Source organism: Pteronotus mesoamericanus, unplaced genomic scaffold (assembly GCF_021234165.1).
Source record: "Pteronotus mesoamericanus isolate MK-2021 breed Mesoamerican mustached bat unplaced genomic scaffold, CSHL_Meso_final contig_78, whole genome shotgun sequence".
NCBI lineage: Eukaryota > Metazoa > Chordata > Mammalia > Chiroptera > Mormoopidae > Pteronotus > Pteronotus mesoamericanus.
Genome location: NW_026555258.1, coordinates 23,117,199 through 23,139,370, shown reverse-complemented (window position 1 = coordinate 23,139,370; position 22,172 = coordinate 23,117,199). Strand labels below are relative to the sequence as shown.

Genomic DNA, 22,172 nt, shown 5'->3' with positions numbered 1-22,172 from the left:
AAGGCTTTGCCTTCTAGCCAGAGGTGCCGCCCATCCTCCTGGTTTTCCCCTTCTGTGGCCTATCTGGATTACAGATGTGATGCCCAGAGCGGCAGCAGTCATCTTATAAGCAGGCACAAAAGCCACACGCACACCATAGCAGAACAGAAAGGCAGAAGAACCTGGTTCCTGGAAGACATCCTCGCACAGCTTCTCTCACTCGAGCTTGCTGTCTTCTGGATTTCCTTTTACATAAGAAGAATCAGTCCCTTTCTTGTGCGGCACTGTGGCAGGTTTCTTGTCAATGCAGCTGAGATGCGGTCCTAACCCAGGCACTAAGCTAAGTTCTACAGGGGGGGAAAGGCTTTCTTGCAGAGCCACTGTCTTTTCCTGCTGAGCAGACAGGAGGTGAGGGAGGACGTCCTAAAAACTGGACAGGTCCCAGGATGGACTGAGCTCTGGGGGAAGAAGGGCTCCCCTGACGCCAGAGGAACGCGCACAGAGGCGATGGGCTCGGCACAGCTGGGATGTCGCGAAGCAGTATTGAGTGAGGAGTGAAAAGCTGGAGGCCAGGACCTTTACATGCCATTCCAGAACAAAAACTTTCCTAATGGTCCATTAAAATATATATATATAGAGAGAGAGAGGGGGACTACTTTTTGGTGGCTGAATGGATAGTGATTTTCAGCCGAAATCTGCAAGGGGATACAGCACCTTCATTGCCGTTTCTAAGAAAGCCTCTCCATCAACCCCTCAACCGTATCACGGCGATTTTGAGTTTCTAAAGGAGTTTTGGTTTATGTTTTATGTGTAGTAATGTAATTTATCCCACTTCTTTTTACTACTAGGATTTTTATTTATCTTGAATTTATAAAGTTAATGTGGCAGGGAAACAGTACTCAAATACTAATGGGTTTGTTTTGTCTGTGTTTTAAAGCCATGGATTTATTTTTTTTTTTTTGTCTGTGTTTTAAAAATGAATGTTAGTAACACATTCTAACTATATAAGTGGAACGTTGACATCCTTTAAGTTACATGTCTATAAACTAACCATTAAGGATCAGTTTATTGGCAGAATTTCTGTAAACATGTAATTTTTATAGGGAAGGGGGCTCTCTTCCTCTCGGGGTGGAAGCCAGGTTCTTAGATGGGGTGAATGCAAGAAAGGAAAGGTTGAGTGTTTACTTCTATGTTGACCCATTGGTGGTGATCTCACGCCTGAAACAGGAGGAGGAGCTGCTCCAGTTTGCAAAGGAAGGTACCCTATGGGCTGGCACGTTGTAAGGGCTCCATAGATGCGCAGCGAATGAATGAATAAATGAGCCCTTTTCCAGCCTGACTGTCCTCTGAGATGATATTGCACAGTCTGCCTGGGTGCCAGTCAGTGTTTCTGCAAGTGCATCACAGTGGGAGAACAAGGAAGGAGAGCTCAAAAGGGAACTCACTCAGGGCCCCATCCAGGTCTACCGAGTCACAGTTGTCTCCCGAGCCTGCATTGTAACACACGCCCCACCCCACCCTCAAAAAAGGTGATTCTCCTGCATCATAAATTTCGAGAACTACTGAGTGTATACTGGCTGTTCCAGCGGGACCTTCCACAGAGGGACGGGGACTTTCGGGGGCAGCCCGGTTCCAGCTGGAGCAGGATTTTTGCGACCGTCGTTGAAAGGGCAGCCATAGCAAATTTGCTTATCTCTGACGACACCTACTGGTGGAGAAGAACAATTAACAAATGCTCAACCTCTCCGACTAGCAAGGTGTTTTTTTCTTATGGAGCCTATCATATTGAGGGTGTTGCACTTCAGTGTGTGAATTCTAACAGCGATGATTACGATACCCAAAGCCGCAGGGATCTGGGGGGCACCTGCTTTTATATCTGTATTCTCTTCTCACTTGCTGCCGGGAGAATTCATACACACTTGAGGAGTATTGTTCTTCAATTATATGTTTCTTAGAACACGTGTTCCTATTTTATGCTCATTTTGCAACACTACCAACTTTTAGATTTCCTCTCAAAGGGTTTCCTGAACCCTTCAACGGGAATGTATTTTTTGTGCTTATTTTAGGGAAATAATGAGAAGCTAACTTCTGTCTGTCACTGGGGACTCCAGGCAAGATAAAGAAAAAAATTTCATACCTTAGAGCAACCCGTTCCTTTCCTGGAGTCAGCACCTAACATAGGCCGGCCCTCCTCTCGGGCAGCTCACCATTCGGGGAGGGAGGGGGCAGGCATGTGTAATGTGCAGGAGCAGTCGGGGAGAAGGGGTGGGCTTCGGGTCTTCCAAGTCCTACCCAGACACCCCTAGGTCAGAAGTTCCCAGAAGAGAGACCCATATGTGCTAAGATACACAGGTGCAAAATGGCTTATGGGGTGTTCATGCTTAGAAGGTAGTCACATCCAAATAATTTGCTCTTTTCAAGTGAGAGCCTGGAAGTGACAAGAGATGGAGCCACGCCGTCAGGCCGGGTCTCACCTACCGGCCAAGGTTAGATTTCACCCCCGAGGTGGTGACTAACACCTAAAGAGTGTGTGTAAACTTAAAACTTGCTTTTTATCAGATGGTTTATTTCCACTGGAATATCAATGTGCAAAGTATAGCACCTCCTTTTTAATCTGTTGGTGGTCAAACCTGAGTCCAAATTCCTGATTAAGATGATATCTAGTAATGGAAAATTTTATGCAGATTCAACACAAAAAGTCCCAGTTGATTTGGAAAGTCTCTTAACATTCTGGTAATTGGATCTGGCCTGTGCGCTGTGATAGGAGGTTCTTTATATGCAGATGTTTGGCAGAGCTATATCTTCCTGGCTTTTATTTCTGAGATTTTTTTTGAAATAAAAAATGAGGTGGGGATATTAATATTGGCCAGTCACTGACACCTTTCATTTGAAAGCCTGAATTGTTAAACATGTCTAAAGTGCACTGTGGTAGCTAACCAATACAGCATGTGTTTTGTTCATAAAATCTTAAAAAATATTCAGGCAAGAGCTGGAAGAGTCACAATAAAAAATAAAGCATGATCTAGATATATTCTTTCTTAACCACCCAAGGTGCACACTTGCATGAATTAGTTTATATAAACCCTTGCAAGTATTAGATTCTGTACTGCCTCCATTTCTGTTCTAACAGACCCTCTGCACAACATCGCTCATCACACAGATCCCAGGAAAATCCCACAGTTGTCCTTATTAGGGCCAAAAGCTGAGCACTGTTCATATCCAGTGTCTGAAGCATGAAATAGATCAATTTTTTTTTGCATAATTTTTCACCCGTTAAAACTAATACGTGATCATGGATTTATTTCCATCTTGGTTTTCACAATGGGGAGAAATGCGGTAATGCTACACAATCAAAACCTTCCCTCATGAAAGATGGATAAGCAGAATCTCTCTGTCTCTCCCCACCCCCTTCTGCTTGGTCTTCAGCCACACTGTGCATATCCTTACACGCTTGGCATGGTCCACCCTCCCCCATTGTGTTAGAAGTCACTTAACTTTTCCTCCTTCTTTACCTGCCAGAAGGAGCTAATAATATCTCTTGAGGATTAGGTGAGAAAAATATGTTTAAAATGCCTGAGACCAGAACCCAGTCAAGACCAGGTCCTTTATAAATGTTAGCTCCTTTCCCTTCTGTTTCTATCCTTCTCTTGATTTGAGAGTAAGTCATCAAAACTCCAGAAAGGCCCTGGCTGGTGTGGCTCAGTGGATTGAGAGCCAGCCTGTGAACCAAAAGGTCACCAGTTCCATTCCCAGTCAGGGCACAGGCCTGGGTTGTGGGTCCCCAGTCGGGGGCACGTGGGAGGCAGCCAACTGATGTTTCTCTCCCTCTCTTTCTCCCACCCTTCCCCCTCTCTAAAAAATAAATAAAGTCTTTTGAAAAATCCTCCAGGAAGCACATAACCTTTAGTCTGCTGCAGTGATAAGTGGCCATTAGTTCATACTGTTCTGTGCTGTTCTATGGGGTTTACCTCTTAAACAGGTTAATTCAATAAGAGATGTTTTCTTAGCTTACAGTTTTTCTGCCCCAGTCGCCCTGTACAAATTTTGAGTTTTTTCAAGTATAGAGTCCGACAGTCATTAACCAGCCACTCACCCTCCCTTCCCCAGTTGCTGTTCTGAGAGGAATCCAGTTCTATCAATATTTGCTCATCCCTGGATGTGGCCCACAATCCTGATGTGATCCCCAAAGCCAGGTGCCCCTGAGCTATGAGTGGGGCTGCCTCATTTGCATAAACAGCTTGTACCCCACCAGCCTGGCCTCAAATCGCGAGTCTCCTAGCCCCTGGTAGTGAGTGTCGAGTGTTCTTACTGGCAGATGTTGCCTAACAGACCCGCTGTCTTACCCATCAGTCAAGTCAACAGCCTAAAGGGCATTACTCTCAAAAACTTGGTTCAAAGTTAATCTTTGACTTAAAGGGACAACAGAATGTGTGTAATGGCACAGTCTCCGCGGCCCATATCCTGTAATGTTGTACTCACCTACTCTTAATATCCTGGAAATGCCAGGATGTTGGCAAATTGTGACAGCGTAAAGTTGGGCAGTGAACATGACCATCAAAATAGAGCCAAGTGACTGACCTAAGACTGAGAAGCCGCAGAAGAAACAGCTGAAGAACCCTAGTGGTAGCACGGAGACCTGGGATAGGGAGCAGGCTAGTCTGCAGAGCTTCGGTACTTCCGAATAGCGCTGATATAAATGGCTGCCTCAGAGCGGCTGCAGGCCCAAGCCGGTGGCTGACACGGGGAGATAATAATGATGCTGAAACATCACCCTGCTTTATTTGTACTTTTAATGTTAAAGGATGTTCAAAATAATGTTTATTTTACTGTTTCATAGGCTCAAAGGGTAGGAAAGAAATTGTACCTTCATTGTAATTTTACAAAGGGAGTGTTTTTCAGGAAAAAAACAAATTGGGAGAAAAAAAGCCATTGGAAAAACTATATTCCAATCTGGGATTTAGACGGTTTGAACATCCTAGACTGCAGGAAGCTTCTTGTTTGCTCTGGATCTCCTAAGCTGCAGATACAGCTAACTGCTAATAACAAGTAGAAATTAATTTGTAATTCCTACCTTCAGGCCAGTTCGGAAGTCCTCTTAGAGACTGTGTTTCAGTGCTGTCTGCTCTGAGGGTCAGGGAGCAGAGCACCTTCCACAGGGTTCTCTGCTCTGTCTCCCGGAACAGCTGGTGCCTGTGCTGTCTGACCACCCTCAGTCCTTCGATCAGAGGTCTCCTTTGTCTGCCATTATTCAGGACAGGTGCCACCATCTTCGAAGTCCTTCCCATCCAGGATCCCCTGACCTGGATGGAACGCACCCCGCTGCCTGCAGCACCCCAATGTTCTGGCAAGAAGACAGTGGAGAGACTAAATGCCCTATTTGACTTTTTGTTAGTTTCCAAGGAAGAGGGAGGAAGTTAAAGCACTTGATTAAATAAAAATCATGGTCATCTGCAACATTTATTATTTAGGAACTGCTGGCCTCCTACTGAGAATCAAACAGAGTTATTACAACATAATTTTTGCTGGAGACATGCAGGGGAGTTAGAAAGTCTCTTTCACTGGGAAAAACATCCCTTTTTTCACATCTCTGTCTTTTCTTCCAAAGTCAGTCAGTCAGCAAAGTGCCGGAAGGTTGAGCTGATTATAGTCAGTGCATGCTTACTTGACTAGGATGGCCTAGATTGATCAGCTGTTGTGTTGCTTGAATATCCTACTGAGCAAAGAACTGCAAGAGTCCATTCAGAAAGACACAGATACATAGCATAATTTTGGTAAATAAAAAGTGTTCAGCAAATGTTGAATAAACTGACAGATATATAAAGTCAATATTCCAAAGGTTTAACCACATTACATATTTTCAAAAGGCAGATGTTAAGCCTTTTAGAAATCATTTTACTTTAACCTATTTTTTTATTCCAAAACAAAATAATACTCTGGTTATAAAATAGGTGGTCTGATCAATAAAATGCATTAATATTTTATTAATCAGATGTGTGAGAATGGTATACATTGCTCTATTAATAATAAGTTAATAAGTGAAAGCTACTGAACTATGGGCTTTAGCTAATTCATCTCTTTAAATCCTTTTAACAGCCATGAGATGTAGAATTGTTGTTCCCATTTTGAAGATGAGAACACAATGACTCAGAGACTTAAAGGGCTTATTAGAGGGCAGAGGGCCTCTGGCAAGTTGCTTAAGTAAGTGCTAGAACCACAGTTATTAACAGAGCTCTGGATTCCAGTGGCTTATGTAACAGCCAATGTTCAGAGACTAGAGCAACACTGTTCATAAGCAAATCTTGCATTAGGTTCATAATACTCCAGAAATCTCCTTTTATTTCCATTAAAATGCCAAAGGAAATAAAGGCATTTTCACTATTTTCAGCCTTGTGTAGGGCCTAGGTCTTTCAATAATTAGCAGTAAACGGTGCTGTGAATGCTGAAGTCTTTCACTAAGTGCCAATTGAGAGGGGGAAAAAAAGATGTTGGGTTGGACTCATTATCCGAGTTGCAGCAATAAGGAAGCCCACCCGTGCCTGGTCTACCTCCAGGTCAGAGAGAAATCTATCAACCTAGGTTGCTAGAGGCCAAGTAGTATGACATCTACCTTCAAATCAAGAGGGTGGGGGCTGGCCCTAGTGTGCAGAAAGGGGCTCGCGCTGGGGAACGCCTGCCCTGCCCTGCAGTCTCCTGCTCCGTCTTCCCCTCTCAGCTGCCACGAGACCGGCAGACCCCTGGCCAGGGCAGTCCTGCCTTGTGACCTGGAGGGGAAACGCGACCATCATGTAATAAGAGGGTAAAATTGGCATCATATTTTAAAAACTCATTGTAAAATCAGACCCTCAAAATTGTAGTTCCTTAGGGCAAAGCCTAGTCTCAGTGCTCTGTTTGGGGTCTGCATAAAGGTGATGTTTTTTCTTCCAAATTCTCAGAGGGGCATTACCAACCTAAATGAAGAAGGAATGTAATGTATTTGGCCTCATGTAAAGAAAAGGTGTGTGGGTAGGATATCCAAGTCATCCACTTCAAGCCTTTGGAGTCTTCCACAGCGCTGCCTCCTCCCCGGTCATCTCCCAGCCCCCAGCAAGGAACAGAGCTAGATTTTTCTCAGGCCCTGTGTAGGACACAGTAGGTACTGGACGAAAGTTTAGTTACTGGATGAACAAAGGAAAAGTGAGAGGGAGGGAAGAAAAGAAAAAGAGGGAGGAAGACTTAGAAAGTCAGTATTCAGAATTTGCCCTAATGTTGTCAGGAAACAGTTAGCTCTTTTAAAATTTATTTGGCAATGCATATTAAAAATCTAAAGAATGTGCACATCTGTTAAACCAGCAACTCTGTACTTAGAAAGGATGTATGAAAAGATTTTGCTGTAACTCAGTGTACTGTTCTAATTATAAAATATTGCAATCAATGTAAATCTCCCACAATAGGGAATAAGGTCAATGAATTACAGTACATCAATACCCATTCTTCCCTTGGTCTTTCCCATTTCATAAACTGTACCCCCGTTAAACCAGTTGCTCAAGCTGGAAACATAGAATCCTTTAAAAATGTCCCTCCCTCTCTTTCAACCTGTCATTTCAAGTCCTATCATTTTCCAAAATATACAGGGAGTCATCCTATAGATGTATTTACTCAAACAAGCAATAGGAGGCATCAAGCTAAAAAGCTGATGCATACAGAAGAAATGAATATTTTCAAGGGTTTACTCACCGGGTATACAGGGGAAATACATTGTTTAAATAGCCAGGGAAGTGGGTGTTGATGACACCACTGATGTCATCGAGGTGAAATTAATGTAACTGAAAGCTATAGAGAAATATGGACAGGGAAGAATTAGAAAACAATGACAGAGGTTGTACACATAAAACATACATGCAGTACTACACTTTATGGATGATTTAAGAGATTTTTCAAAGTTAATTTTGACTAGCTGTAGTCAGTAACACCTTAATAACCTGAGCATCAGGACCCTCACTCTCGCCCTCCTCCCTCCGGACCCTTCCCAAGAGGCGAAGAGTCTATGGGCCTAAGAAACTGTGGTCACACAAAGTCCACCTCCTCCTCCCTCCAAGGCTACCCTGGAGAAACCCAGGACCCTAGCACTCCCCTCTCAAACCAGGCTGGCACGAGTCTCTTCTCCAAGCTCTTCCTCCTGAGGGCAGATCCTGGCCATGGCAGGTGGTGTGGATGGGGCTTGGGCTAGTGGGCTCAGGTGTCCACAGGTGGGCATGAGAGAGAACTCACCATGTGGGCTGGAGCAAAAGATGGGAAGAGGGTGGAAGCCGGGTTTTCTTCCACTTGTCCCCTTGCTTCAGAACCACAAATGTTAGCAGCCATCCCAGACGCACTGATTACTGCCGACTACCTGAACTAACCAACTCCCCTACCTAACCATATCTCATATCCAACTCTTATTACCTCTACGTTACTCCAAACCGCCATCATCTCTCGTCTGGGTTATTGCTATACTCCCCTAACTGGTCTCCAGTGTCACACCCTAGCCTCCCAATCTGTTCTCTTCCACAAAGCAGGCAGAGTGACCTTCCTAAAATATAAACCAGGTCATGTTCCTGCCACAGACTGAAAATACCGCAATACCGCTTGCCGTGGCATAGAAGCCTTCCAGCTTCATCTGTCTCAGCCTCACTATGTGTGAGCTCGCTGACCATCTTTCCATGTCTACTGCTTGCTAAGAATTTTCCTGCCTCAGCGCCTCACAGATCCTGCTCCTTCCTAGAACGTTCTTCAGTGTCCACACACCGATTCTTCATCCTTCAAGTCCAGACTTTCTTTGTTCAGTCAGATGGACCTTCTACAACTGAATTGTCCCAATATCCTGTTGTTTTTCTCTATGGCATTTCTTTCAAATCTGTGTTTGGTATGTGTTTTTCTGTTTGTTTAATGCCCCAGCAAATTGTAAGCACTATGTTTAATAATGTATATATTAGAACTTAGTATTCCATTGTATGTGTGTGCAATTAATATATCTGTATAATGGAACACCACTTAGTCAATGAAAATATTTTTTCTATGGATATCACTGACATAGAAAAATTGCACATGATATACTTTTAAATTAAAAAACGGTTATATAGTAATATAATCCCATTTTGTTTTTAAAAATATGAATACATACTACATGTATGTTTACATATACATTACCCATATATGTGTGTGTTTTAAAAATCTGCAAAGTCTTGTAGTGGTTATCTGGGCTGGGAAATTGTGAGCATAGTTTTTCTCAACTTTTCTTTTAAAATGATAATCTTGTATTATCTTTTAATAAGAACATATTTTAATTTTTATAACTAAATAAATGCACTCATACCTACCTGTACAAAAACTGTCCCAGTGAACTGATGCTATACAGGGCAGAAGTCTAGACGCCCTGCATTATGGGAATGAGGAGCCAAGGTATGGCACAACCCCTCAATAATATGTTTGGCGCCCGTTAAAAATCGCTGTGAAGAACTCCGCTGCATGGACATTGCTAATTATATACTATTAACTTAGAAATTAAAAGGAAATGAGATAAAATAATAAAAATAATTTTAGAGTGATGATATTGCTTTGCAGTGATAGAATTATGGTAACTTTTTGTTTGCCAAACTTTCTATCATATTACTATCTACATTAAAACTTTTTATCTTAAATTTAAATATGTCCTTGAGCAATTTATGTATGGTCTCATCTTGTTAAATGTTAGGGGTTTTTTGTAAGAATATTTGTGTAATTTAATCTGTCTATATAAATTCCTTCAAAATAAAATCTCAAATTCCCTGGGATAAGTAATTCATCACTAATTCCACAAGGTGGCAGTATCATAGGTATTAAGAAGCATTGGAAAATTTGCAGGGGTGATTGCATTATTCCTAACGTTATTTTTGCTTAATTATATTTCAATCTTAGTTATATTTTGATCTTTGATTTACATTGACATTTGCATTCCTTTTAAGTCCCAGGAATGTAAAATATTTTGTGTTTTTTTAAGTATAAGTTAAATAGTTCCACACATGTTTAGTTCCCCACTACTGTTATACTTCCTAAATCTTTTCCATTTAAAAAAATAATAGTCAAATAATATTAATTGTTATTTCTTGAAAACACTTTATGAGTAGGTCATTGTTCTTGGTCTCTATATATGTTAGCTCATATACTCTTGCAGAATAGACGTTGTTCTTCCCATTTTACAGATGAGAAAACAGAGGCTAAGGGAAGATGGTTAATTTGCCCAAACTGACAGCTATTTTTGCCAGTCTGAATTCAAGCCCAGTCTCTGTAAAGAAATTGTTAAGTGCGTAAATAAAAAAAGCATATAAAAATATCTATACAAAAATAAAAGAGTGACTGTATGTCTGTATTCATCTATCTATCTACTATCGACCTAATTTAGGTCATATTAAAAAGTTTTTAGTAAATAAGATACATGTTAAATAACTTTTATCTTCTTTTTTCTCCTAACATAATATGTGAGAATTTTCCTCCATGTTATTAAAAATTCCTGGGAAATAGAACTAATAGATTTTATAACAGTCTTTCATGCGAATGTACTTTATTTTATTCAGCCTTTCTCCCATTTTTGAACATAGCAATTTCCTTTCAAAATAAGGGGATTATTAATAATGCTGAAGTGACCATCTTTGTATAGAACTCTTTGTCTATACCTCTATCCATTACTGAGGATACATTCCTAGAACTTAAATGACTTATGAGACAAAAAGAAAATAAACTTCTAAAAGGCTCTTTTTTAAGGAAAAAATAGAGAAAGAACTCACGCACAGGACAAGAGTGTGGTGATTGCAGGGGGAAGAGGTTGAGCTAGAAGAGGGTCTGTGGGATAAATGATGATGGAAAAAATTCAGTTAACTTCTTAAAAAGGTTTAAATAAAAAAGGCCTTTTTTTAATGATAATTTTTAACCTGATTACTAAAGTAACAAATTTTCATTTTAAAATATGTAGAAAATTTTCCAGAAAAGAGAGGAAAAACTATGCTGTATCTCTCTAACTAGAATAACTAATTTATGATTTTTGTGTATTTCCTGCTAGATTATATATTTATATATCTATATTTATTATATGTATCCGCATACATACCCATTTTCAGAGTTGATAATAAAATATATACACACAGAAACTTTCATATCCTGTCCTTGTCAATTAACATTATATAGCATTATATATTGCATATATATAGTTGACATATTTCATGTCATTGAACATTCTTCAAAAACTTGATTTTTTAAATAGTGGATTCATATTCCCTTTTATTAATTAAGTTTTTAGATTATTTATAATCCTTTTATCACTATAGAGAGATGTTTGCCGCACTGCTGATTATTTCCTTAAGGCAGACTTCTGGAAACGGTATTGCTAGAGCAAAAGGTAAAGATATGAAGGTTGATACATATTGCCAAATTGATCTCTAGAAGCATTCTACCAATTTACATTTATACTAAAGCCTATGAATATCTCCATTTTCCAACACCTGGCAGATATTCATGACATCATTCTCATTCACCTTTGATAGCCCTAAAGGCAAAAGATGACAGTCCCTTGTTTTCATTTGCATTTTTTTATTAGTATGTTAAATATTTTGTCTTAATTATATCAGCACTTTATATTTCCTCTTCTCTAAATCCTCTATTCATGTTCTTTTTCAATTTCGCTATTGGAAGAGCACTGCTTTTCTTACTGTTGGGTAAAAGGTTTTTATATATTAGGGATATTAAAACTTTTTCAACCACACTATGTCACATACTTCTGAATAATTTCTTTGAATTGCGTTAGTGATATTTTATCTATAAATGAGTTAAACTTTTATGGTAGACAAATTGATCATTTATTTTGTTATTTTTCCCTTTTTTGTTCAAAAGTCTTCCCTTAACGACCTAAATCAATACCACCTAAAAATACCTATATTTTCTTCTTTTTTTTCTTTTTAAAATTAAGGTATAATTTATGTTCTATTTTAATGGTTTTATCTCTTTCATTTTTCATATTTATTAATAACTGAAAATCATTTTGTTATACAACACATGATTTTACTTGATGTCTCTTAGTGTATGTGCCTTAATTACATTTCAACACATAGTGAGGACCATATTGAATATTGAACAAATGTCTACCAATTTATTAAGTAATTCATTTGTTCCCTCATTGATTTGTGAAGATGTTTTACTATATGCAGTAGACCCTTATTACAAGTATTTCAAGAGGTATAGTAGCTAAGAATTTGGATTTTGGGATCGGCTACATGTGAGTACAGATCCTGGCTTTGCTAATTTTTTGGCCTTGGGGAAGTTCCTTAGCTCACAGAAGCCCAGTTTCCCCATCTGTAAAAGAGGGATGGTATACGGAGCATGGAGAGGGTTTATAGATCACTGGGGAAACATTCAGTACTGTATGCATTAGCTCCTATGATTGTGATTATAATATTGAAAAAGTTATTTCATACTTTAATAAACCCTGATATTCTTGAACGGTGTAGAAAGCTGTAATGAGTTACTGGGAATCTGGAAAATAAAACAAAACTGCCTTCCCATTTCCACAACGGACATCAGCTTGGCTCACTCGCAGCTAAAAGAAACGCTTCCACGGCCACAGGGCCCACAATTTGTATTGTGCTGTAGAAGGGATGTCTGGGAGGATAGAAAACCAGATTATCTCAAAGGTTAGAGGGATATGAGGGCAGGGTTTTTCTTCATTGCTTTAATTTTTTGACAATAATTATGTACATTGAAGGAAAAACAATAAAGATGTCTGCTAAAAAAGTGCATACCTCCACAAAGTTAGAGATTAAGCATCTTCCAAGATTTCATTGCAAACAATAAAAACATTCACACTTAAATCTGCAAATGCATAGGCCTTTTAGGAACCATTTCAAGATACATCTCTTGTTTCATCGCTCTATGTTTTCTTGTGCCAGTTTTATTTATTGTAGTTTTAGATTGCATTTTCCTATCTGTGAGGGCAAATTCCCTATGTTAATTTTCATTTTGAAATTGTACTTAATAACGCTTGCCCATTATTTCTTTCACATAAAAACTGATTCACTTTAGTCCTTTCCAGTTGCCTACAAGTCATCTGAGAAGCATGCCAAAACACTGACCTTCTATTTGCTGAGAAGGAAAACCATGGAATGATCCTTGACCCTTTTTCTCTCACACCCACATCCATTCATTCCATCAACACTTTGGACTCTTTTTCCAGAGATTTCTGTTCCAACTACTTCTCACCCTTTATTTCTTGCTTGAAAAATAGGCACCGGTCCCTGACTTGTCTTCCTGCTCCCAGCTGTCCTCCTCCCACCCCAACACATTATTCTCAACACAAGGGTCAGAGTGAGCCTCGAAAAATCTAAATCGGATCTCATTACTCCTCTGTTCCAAACTCTCCAATGGCTTTGCCCTCTTACTCAGAAGAGAATTCAATTCCTTGCATGATCCCCCCCCCCATCCATCCACCTAATAAGGCTCTCAGATCATTTCCTCCCACTCTCCTTTCATTCACTCTGCTCCAGCCACAGACCTACTGGCTGTAGCCACTCTTTGTATAACCAGGCATGTCTCAGGGCCTTTGTACTTGCTTCTTACATGTCACATGTCCTCACCTGCTTCAGGCTTCAGTTCCTTTACCATGAGGCCTTCCTTGAACTACTCATGTAAAATGGTAACTCCACCACCAGATCCCCTGTCTCAATTAATATCCTTTATTTTCCTATGTAGCACTTACTATCCTTTGAGGTATAAAAATCACTTATTAACTGTTTACTATTTGTCCAAGAGGTCTCTTCAATTTTAATGAGTAGACTATTAGATACATAAATTAATTTGGAAAAATAATTTTAAAAAGCATTCTTCCCATGCAGAACTTTAGTATTATCTCAATTTTATTTAAATTTTATTTCTTGCCCCTTAGTGTGTGTGCCTTAATTATAGTTCTTATTATGTGAGGCTAAATAATTTCTTACTAATGTTTTTCACAGTTATTTTCTTTCCCTTTTTAAATTGAGATATACATCACATATCCTAAAATTTACCCTTTTATAAAAAATGTACAATTCATGGTTTTTAGCGTATTCACAAACTGTGTAATCATGACTACTATCTAAGGCCAAACATTTCATCATCCCCTAAAAGAATACCATGCATTTCAGTAGCCAATGCCTAATTCCCTCATTTAGCGCCTGACAGCCACTAATCTTTATTTCTCTATGGATTTGCCTATATTGTATATTTCATGTAAATAGAATCATATAATAGGTAGAATTTTTTGTCTGGCTTCTTTCACTGAGCATAAAATGTTTTCAAGTTTCAACTAAGTTGTAGCCTATGGCAGACTTCACTCCTTTTTGTGGCCCAATAATATTCTATTGTTTAATACACCGTATGCTATTTATCCATTCATCAGTTAATGGATAATTGAGTTGTTTTCACCTTTTAGCTCTTATGAATAATGCTGCTATGAACATTAGTGTATGAATTTTTGTGTGGACCTATGTCTTCAATTGCCTTGGATATACACCGAGGAGTGGAATTGCTAGGTCATATGGTTGATAACTGCATTTAGCCTTTTGAAGAACTGCCACGCTGTTTTACACATGCACCATTGTACATTCCCAACAGCTGTGTAAGAGACTTCCAGTAGCTCAGCATCCTCATCAGCATGTGTTATTTTCCATCATTTTGATGATTCTAGTGTGTTTGAAATAGTCTCTTTTTGGTTTGGTTTTGCATTTTCCTAATGACTAATGATTTTAAGCACCATTCTATTCTTTATTGGCCATTTGCATATCTTCTTAAGGGAAATGTGCAGGTCCTTTGCCCGTTTTTAAACTGGGTTGTTTGGCTTTGTGGTTGAGTGTAATAGTTCATATATTCTGGATACTAGACTTCATTAGACACATGATTCGCAAATATTTTCTACCACTCTGTGGGCTGTCTTTTCACTTTCCTATAGTGTCCTTTGAAGCATTAAAGTTTTCAAATTTTATGAGGTTCAATTATCTATCTTATGGGAGAGTAGCTTGTTCTTTTGTTGTCATATCTAAGAAACCATTGCCTAATCCAAATTCATAAAGATTTGGCCCTATATTTTCTTCTGAGGGAAGTTTTATCTCATAAAGTTAGGTGTTTGCTCCATTTTTAATTACTTTTGTACATGGTATGAGGTACGTGTTCAACTTTCTTCTTTTGCATATGCATATCCGGTTGTACCTTCATCCTTTGCTGAAAGACTTCTTTCCCCATTAAACCTCTTAGCACTCTTGTTAAGGTCAAAATCAATTGACTATGGATGTACGGGTTTATTTCTGAACTTGTAAGTCTATTCTGTTAGGCTGTATGTCTTAGCTGAGCTTTTGATAGATACAGGAATGAAATGAGTACATTTTGCTCTCTGACAAGTACCTGGGGTATAATTGAACCTTGACCCATACTTCTTACCCACTACCTGGCATGGGCAGGAGACTGACTTCCTCCGCTGACACGTGAGTATCTTAAGAAGGAAATGCATCCAGAAAGAGGGTGGAGATCTGATCAGTTCCAAGAGTCTCCTTAGAGACAAATTGACAAATAAGGCCCAAATTCCAATCCACAGAGTGTGCCTTAAAGAATTTGGAGCCTAGTAAATTTTAGGTAGCTACAACCCTGTACACCCATCCTTAGCACCCTTAAGTTAATCTAATAAATATTGATTGAGCTCCTACTCTATACTGTGCACAATAAAGCAGCTTTGATTTGAGGACTTTTATTTCTGGCATACCTCTGACATAAACTATTTGCAAAGTTACCAAAAACATTAAGTTGATTACATAAAAATTATTTTTATAAGCCAAAAACAGTTGAATGGTGGCTCTAGTTTGTGAACAGTGGATCTGTAACCCTTTTTTTGGTCAATAATTCAATAATTAGCTAGTAGGCCAACTATCTCTCTTCAGACCTCTCCCTGTTAAAGGTAATGGAACTTTATCATTCTTGCACAACAGAATGCTTGCGTTTCTGATTCACTTGGTTGGGTGGAGGTGGGAGGGTCTACAGGATGGCATAAAACTTATCCAAAATGATTTCAGATTATTTTAAGGGTTTTTTAAAGTATATTTTATTGATTATGCTATTACAGTTGTCCCATTTTTTTTCTCCCCTTTATTCCCCTCTGCCCTGCACCCCCCTCCCACCAACATTCTCCCCGACCTTAGTTCAAGACCATGAGTCATACATATAAGTCCTCTGGCTTCTCCATTTCCTATACTATTATTAACCTCCCCCTAGGTAGAGACCATGATTTTCTGGGCCTGGAAGCTTTAGGGACCAAAGCTCTGTTGCATTGTACCAGAACAACCAAAGAAGAGTCCCTCTTTTCCTCTTAACTGGTCCTAGAGAGGCTACAGTGGCATGGTGTATACAGTTTGTGCCTAGTAATATTTAGTCTTGATGACAGTGGAACGATAATCATAACCCTGAACCTGGGACAACATTTTCTGCTTAGCACAAGTTCTATCATGGGGCATCAGAGCAAACTGAGAAAAACGGTCCAGATTTTTAAATGGAATTCTTCCTTTTCAAGTGGCTTAAAGTTGAGCTTTACATTCGACATAATAAAAATCAAGAACTTCTACCCATCAAAAGATACCATTAAAAGAGAGAAAAGACAAGCCATAGACTAGAAAAAATAGTATTTGCAGAACACGTTTGATAAAGGACTCATCCCACACTTATAAAGAATTTCTGCCACTGGTAAGACTGACAACCCAAATGGGTAAAATATTTGAGTAAGCATTTCACAAAAGAGGCTGCTCAAATGCCCAATGAGCAAATAAAATGATGTTTAACATCTTCAGTTATCAGGGACATGCAAATTAAAACCATAATAAGACGCTACTCCCCACTCACCTGATTGGCTAAAATCCAAGATGGTGTCCAGGCTGTGGAGCAACTGAAACTCACACACTGCTCAGGGGAAAATAAGTCAGTGCCAGCACACTGGAAACTTGTCCGACTGTATTGTGAAAGCCAAAAATAAATATATGCCCTAAGCTCCAGCAAGTCCACTCCTGGGTATATACCCAAAAGAAATAGATGCATATGTGCAGCAAAAGACAGGTTCAGTAATGTTCATGGAAGGATTGTTTGTAAGAGCCCAAAACTGGAAGCTGCTCAAATGTCCACAACAGTTGAATGAATTAATAAATTGCAGTATAATCATAGGATGGCATACTACACAGAACCAAAAAAGAATGAACTTACAGCTAACTTGAAGTGACATGAGTAAATCTCACTTATGTAATGCTGAGCAAAACCTGTGATTACACATAAATCAAGCTTAAGAATAGGCAAAACTAATCTATGGTAAAAGATCAGAATAGTGGTTACTTTAGGAAGTGCTTTGTCTGGGAAGGGGGCGTGAGAGAGACTTGGGTGCTGGAAATATTCTGTATGTCAGTCTGGATGGTGTTATGTGGATAAATACACGTGTAAAAATTCATTAGCCATTCTTTAGCTAATGAAAATTCATTCATTGGTCATATATTCATTAGCTTAAGATTTGTGCACTTTATTGTACTTACGGCATAAGTGAAGTTTTTAAAGGTATAGTAAAAAATAAAGTTCTTCAGACACCTCCATTTATTCTGAGAAGTCAGGGAATAGCCCCTCCTCATTCCCAGCAGACAAGTAAAGGGGTGTTCTCTGAACACTGTGTTGAAAGAACAAAATTCAAATGAGTACATTGGATATCTGACTGGCCAGGAATCGGGTAGCATTCCATCGAGCAACTAGAAACATTCTCCAAGGAGTTGTATAAAATGGAAGGTCTTTATAGGAAGAAGGGTGAGGAAGGGAGCTAGTAACAAAAGAAAGGATTGTTTTGGGCCTGGACATCTTATTTTGGGGGAGTGGGGGTTGGTAAGAGAACAGGAAGGGTTTTTGTTATACAGATTGCTTCTTCTTTCTATCTAGGGGACAGAATGGAGACTATACACTTTACTTATGTTTGGCTTTTTAAAAACACATATTTTAAAATTTTAAAAAAGGAGGAAAACTATATGTACTCTGGTCTCCTGGATAGAAGCCTGAACAGAAGAGGACATTAGGGAAAAATTCATGAAATCCGAAACAAGTATGGAGTTTAGTGAACAACTGTGTAACAGTGTGTGCTCATTAGTTGTGACAATGTGCCGTTGTGATGAAAGAGGTTAGCAGTAGGGGGAGCGAGGTGTGGGGTGTATGAGACCTCTCTGTACTACTTTTGCAACTTGTCTGTAAACGAGAAACTATTCTAAAATTTAAAAGTTTAGTTAGATTTTAAAAAGTGGAGGAAGTAACTTTTATCTCAATCCCAGATAAGTCACAACTTGGCATGAGCCTAGTGTCCAGGCTACATGACCATAACTAAGAATCAACCTCTATCAGTCTAATCATAGGTTCTGCTATTTTCAGTGACAGGAAAAAAATCATGAAAGTTGAAACTGCACGTCAAAATATGTAAAATCACAGCACATGAAATAGACTAGACAGGAACATTTAGATAAGCTGTTGTGGAAAATAGCAAGCCTTCATATAATTTCTTGAGAAATTGATGTAGTGAGAGCAACAATTTAGGGATTTATTCTCTAAGCAGTTTGCAAAATGGATTGAAGTTGGGGAGAAGTTGAGGCAGGGGGACCAGCAAAGAAGCAATAATGGACATCTGAAACAAAAGTCTCAATTCTAGAACCCTAAAATGACACTTACAACAAAGGTTTCGAGCAATGTTATTCTTAGCATCACTTACAACATGTTTTAGGTCCTCGAGGACAAGCAAAGCCTGTTGCGGAGATGGGTGCGTCAGGCGATCGTAGCCTGACCCCATTAGGTACTTGAATCATAAAACTACTGTAGGGCCCCTCACTCCAAGTCCAGGCTATCCTGGTATCTTGTCAGGATTGTGTCTTGTCACTCTGCTTGTCCTCAGTGGCCCGGTGCTTGTTTGATAGTCAAACTTGAAACAAAAAATGCTTCTTTTTTATTTTTAACTCATCCTAATGAGTTTTTACAAACTTATTTGTAAAAGATTTCAAACTTATTGACCAACCAAACTTACCTTACCTTAACTTGCAACTAACCAAAAAGTTGCAAGAAGAAGAATGCTACACAGAACACCATAGACCCTTGTTAACCTATCGTTAAACATTTCTTTTTCTCTTTCTGTGTGTGTATATATACATAACTGTATGTGTATAAATGACACAAATATGACTATATATGAATATATGTACCATATTTGGCCATGTATAATGCGCACCCACATTTTAGTGCAAATTCCCGTGTATAATGTGAATTATAGGTATCTATACAGGTACCTATACCTATCTGATTCATGAATTAGATAGGTGTAATGTGAATTGTAATTAGTACTAAATAGTACTACCCCTGTATCATGCACATCCTTATTTTCCCCTCAAAAATGTGGGCAAAAAAGTGCACATTATACACAGCAAAATACGGTACATGTAATATTTTTGAACTATTTGAGAATACTTTGCATACAGCGCAGTTCTTTAATACTAACAACTTCATTGTGCATGTCCTAAGAATTAGGATAACCCTTTATAAACTTCAGTACACTGGCTCTTTCCCTTGATATGAACTGACATAGGGGAGTACTCAGTACTGTGGTCTGACCTGTCCCACGGCTCACTGACTTACAGGGTTGAAGAATCCAAAGTTTTATTTGAATTGCAGGTTTGGGTCTTTGAGATGTACCATAGAATCGGATATTTCAGATTAGTTTTGAATTTCATTCATGTGTGTGTTTGATTCAGTTGCTCAGGTATTCTAAATAAAACATCTCTGTCCAGGAATAATACTAATACCGATAAGGATAAACACTAACCTAGCATTCATAACTATGTGTCAGGTACTGTTCTAAGCACTTTATATGTACTAATGCATTTAATCCTCACAACAACCTGTAAGGAACATACCATGGTTAGCTTGATTTTATACATGGGGAAATGTAGGCACAGAAGTTAAATAACTTACCCACAAATAAACAGCTGATAAGAGGGTAAATTCAGGATTTAAACCTAGGCTCTCAGATATCTTTTTTTCTCTGTTAATGTGTGTGTGTCTGTGTATTTAGCCTTCTCTCATTTCACAGTGTCTTCTCTAAAGATGATCCCATGGTATTTTTTGTTATCGATTGTGTCTCATTGTGTCATGTTCCCGTAGGAGACAAGCATTCATTTTCTTGATGTGTTTATTTTTCAGATGAAGAAAAGGTGACTGGTCCCATGAGCCTGGAAGAATGAACTCCGAGGAGGCTGTTTATATTGTACAAGGTTCTCCCACTCACCAGCTGTTGAGAGTCTGTGGATGAAGAGCAGGATCCTATTACTGCAGTGGAAGCAATGGAAGCCTGCGACCGTGTTTCCAAACCACAAACAGCCAAGTGGATTTGGTACAGTGGGGCTGCCTAATGAATAATTAACCAGAAGCATTTGATACAAATCTGTCTGGCAGCAGCGTCTTCAAATTTAGTGTTGTCTTCTCTTCTAGCCTTGGGTATATTAAAGTGATCCCGCTGGCCTGAAGGCTGGACGGCTGGAGTTGTCTTCGTTCAGTCTGCGTCTGTCCTATTTGAGTGCTATTTATAGAGCCAATGTGGGCTAATGACTATTTATTGAGTGCCTGTTCCATGCCAGTTATTAGGCTGAATGCTTTACAAACATCTAATCCTTACAAAAATCCTGTTAAGTTGCACCTCTTATCGCCATTTTGCCCCCGAGCCAACAGAGGCTCAGAGAGGTTGTGTGCTCTAAGAGCACACAGTTTGGCAGAGTGAGGGCTCAAATCTAGGTCTAAATGCAAAGCCTCTTCACTTTAGCACACTGCTTTGCCCATCACTATTCCAGAGATAATTAACCCACAATATTATTGCTGGTCTTCCTCTCATAAATGGAGGTGGGGAGTGTCTGAGAAGGAGGATCGAGGTGGCTTTAAAGGCAATGAAGTATTGCAGAATTATTTTCTAAAAAAATCTAACACGATGTTCTTTTAGATCCAGGTTGATTAACTATAACCTGGGAGTCAAATACAGCCCCAAACCGGTTTCTGTAAATAAAGTGTTATGGGAACACAGCCAGACCCAATCCTTTATGTGTTGTCTATGGCTGCTTTTTCTCTATGATGGCAGAGTTGCGGAATTGTGACAGAAACCACACAGCCTGCAAAGTCTAAAACATTGAATATATGGGCCTTTCTGGGAAACGTTTGCTGACCCTTGTTTTAGATGGCTTAGAAAGGAAGCCAACAGTTTTTATTAAGGCCAATTCATTATTTTTGCCATTTGACTGAAGAACTACTTAAAGGTGCTCTGACTGGTGTGGCTCAGTTGGCTGGGCGTCATTCTGCAAAGCAAAGTGTCACCAGTTGGGTTCCTGATCAGGGCACGTGCCTGGGTTGCAGGTTCAGTCCCCAGCTGGGGCATGTGCACAAGGCAACCGATCAATGTTTCTCTCCCACAGTGACGTTCCTCTCCCTCTCTTCCTCCCTCCCTTCCTCTCTCTCTAAAAATAAATAAAATCTTTTTCAGAAAAGATAAACTACTTAAAGGTTTATCATGCTAATATAATCACTAATTGTGGCAGTGGTGGCGGTGGTGGAGTGGGGGGTGGGGTAGGGGGTTGCAGGGAATCTAACCAGGGAAGGTTAAGGGACAGGGCGTAGAAGGGACACGTCTGGGCCTCTGGGTCGCCAGCCAACTCCTCGCCCCAGGCTCATCCCACTCATTCTTCCTTTTCCTCCTGCCAAATCAACTTTCCTAAAATAACTCTTTGCTCATAAACTTGTAAGTGGCTTCCCACTTACCACATGCTCAAATCCCAAACCCGGTCTGGAATTTAGAGACCGTAACAATCTGACCCTTACCGCTCTCTCTCTCTCTGCTCCCACTTTCCCCTCTTCTCTTTTTCAATCATAAGGAAGTCATGCCAACTTTGAGTTTATATTTCAGAGCCAATGTACTTGACTTTGACTCATTTTTGTGTAAGCAGAAAAGCAAACATGTAGTATTTGTAGGTGGTGTATTTGACAGCAGGAAACCAGGCCGAGCTTCCATTGGCGATGCCACTTGACCTAAGGTAAAAGTTATAAACAAAAGAAAAATTTATAAATGTATTACTTACTTTTCTACTGTAGACATTATCCAATTG

General features: G+C 39.4%; 1 protein-coding gene across 1 annotated transcript in view; it reads left to right on the top strand.

Moving 5' to 3' along the window:
* The window catches only part of SLC44A1 (solute carrier family 44 member 1), a 168,246-nt gene extending 146,647 nt beyond the window's left edge, over positions 1-21,599 (top strand). The window contains exon 16 of the mRNA XM_054584588.1: positions 20,230-21,599. Coding sequence (XP_054440563.1) covers positions 20,230-20,244 — 15 coding nt within the window. The 3' untranslated portion in view covers positions 20,245-21,599. The remainder of the gene's footprint in view (positions 1-20,229) is intronic.
* Positions 21,600-22,172: the final 573 nt, after the last annotated feature.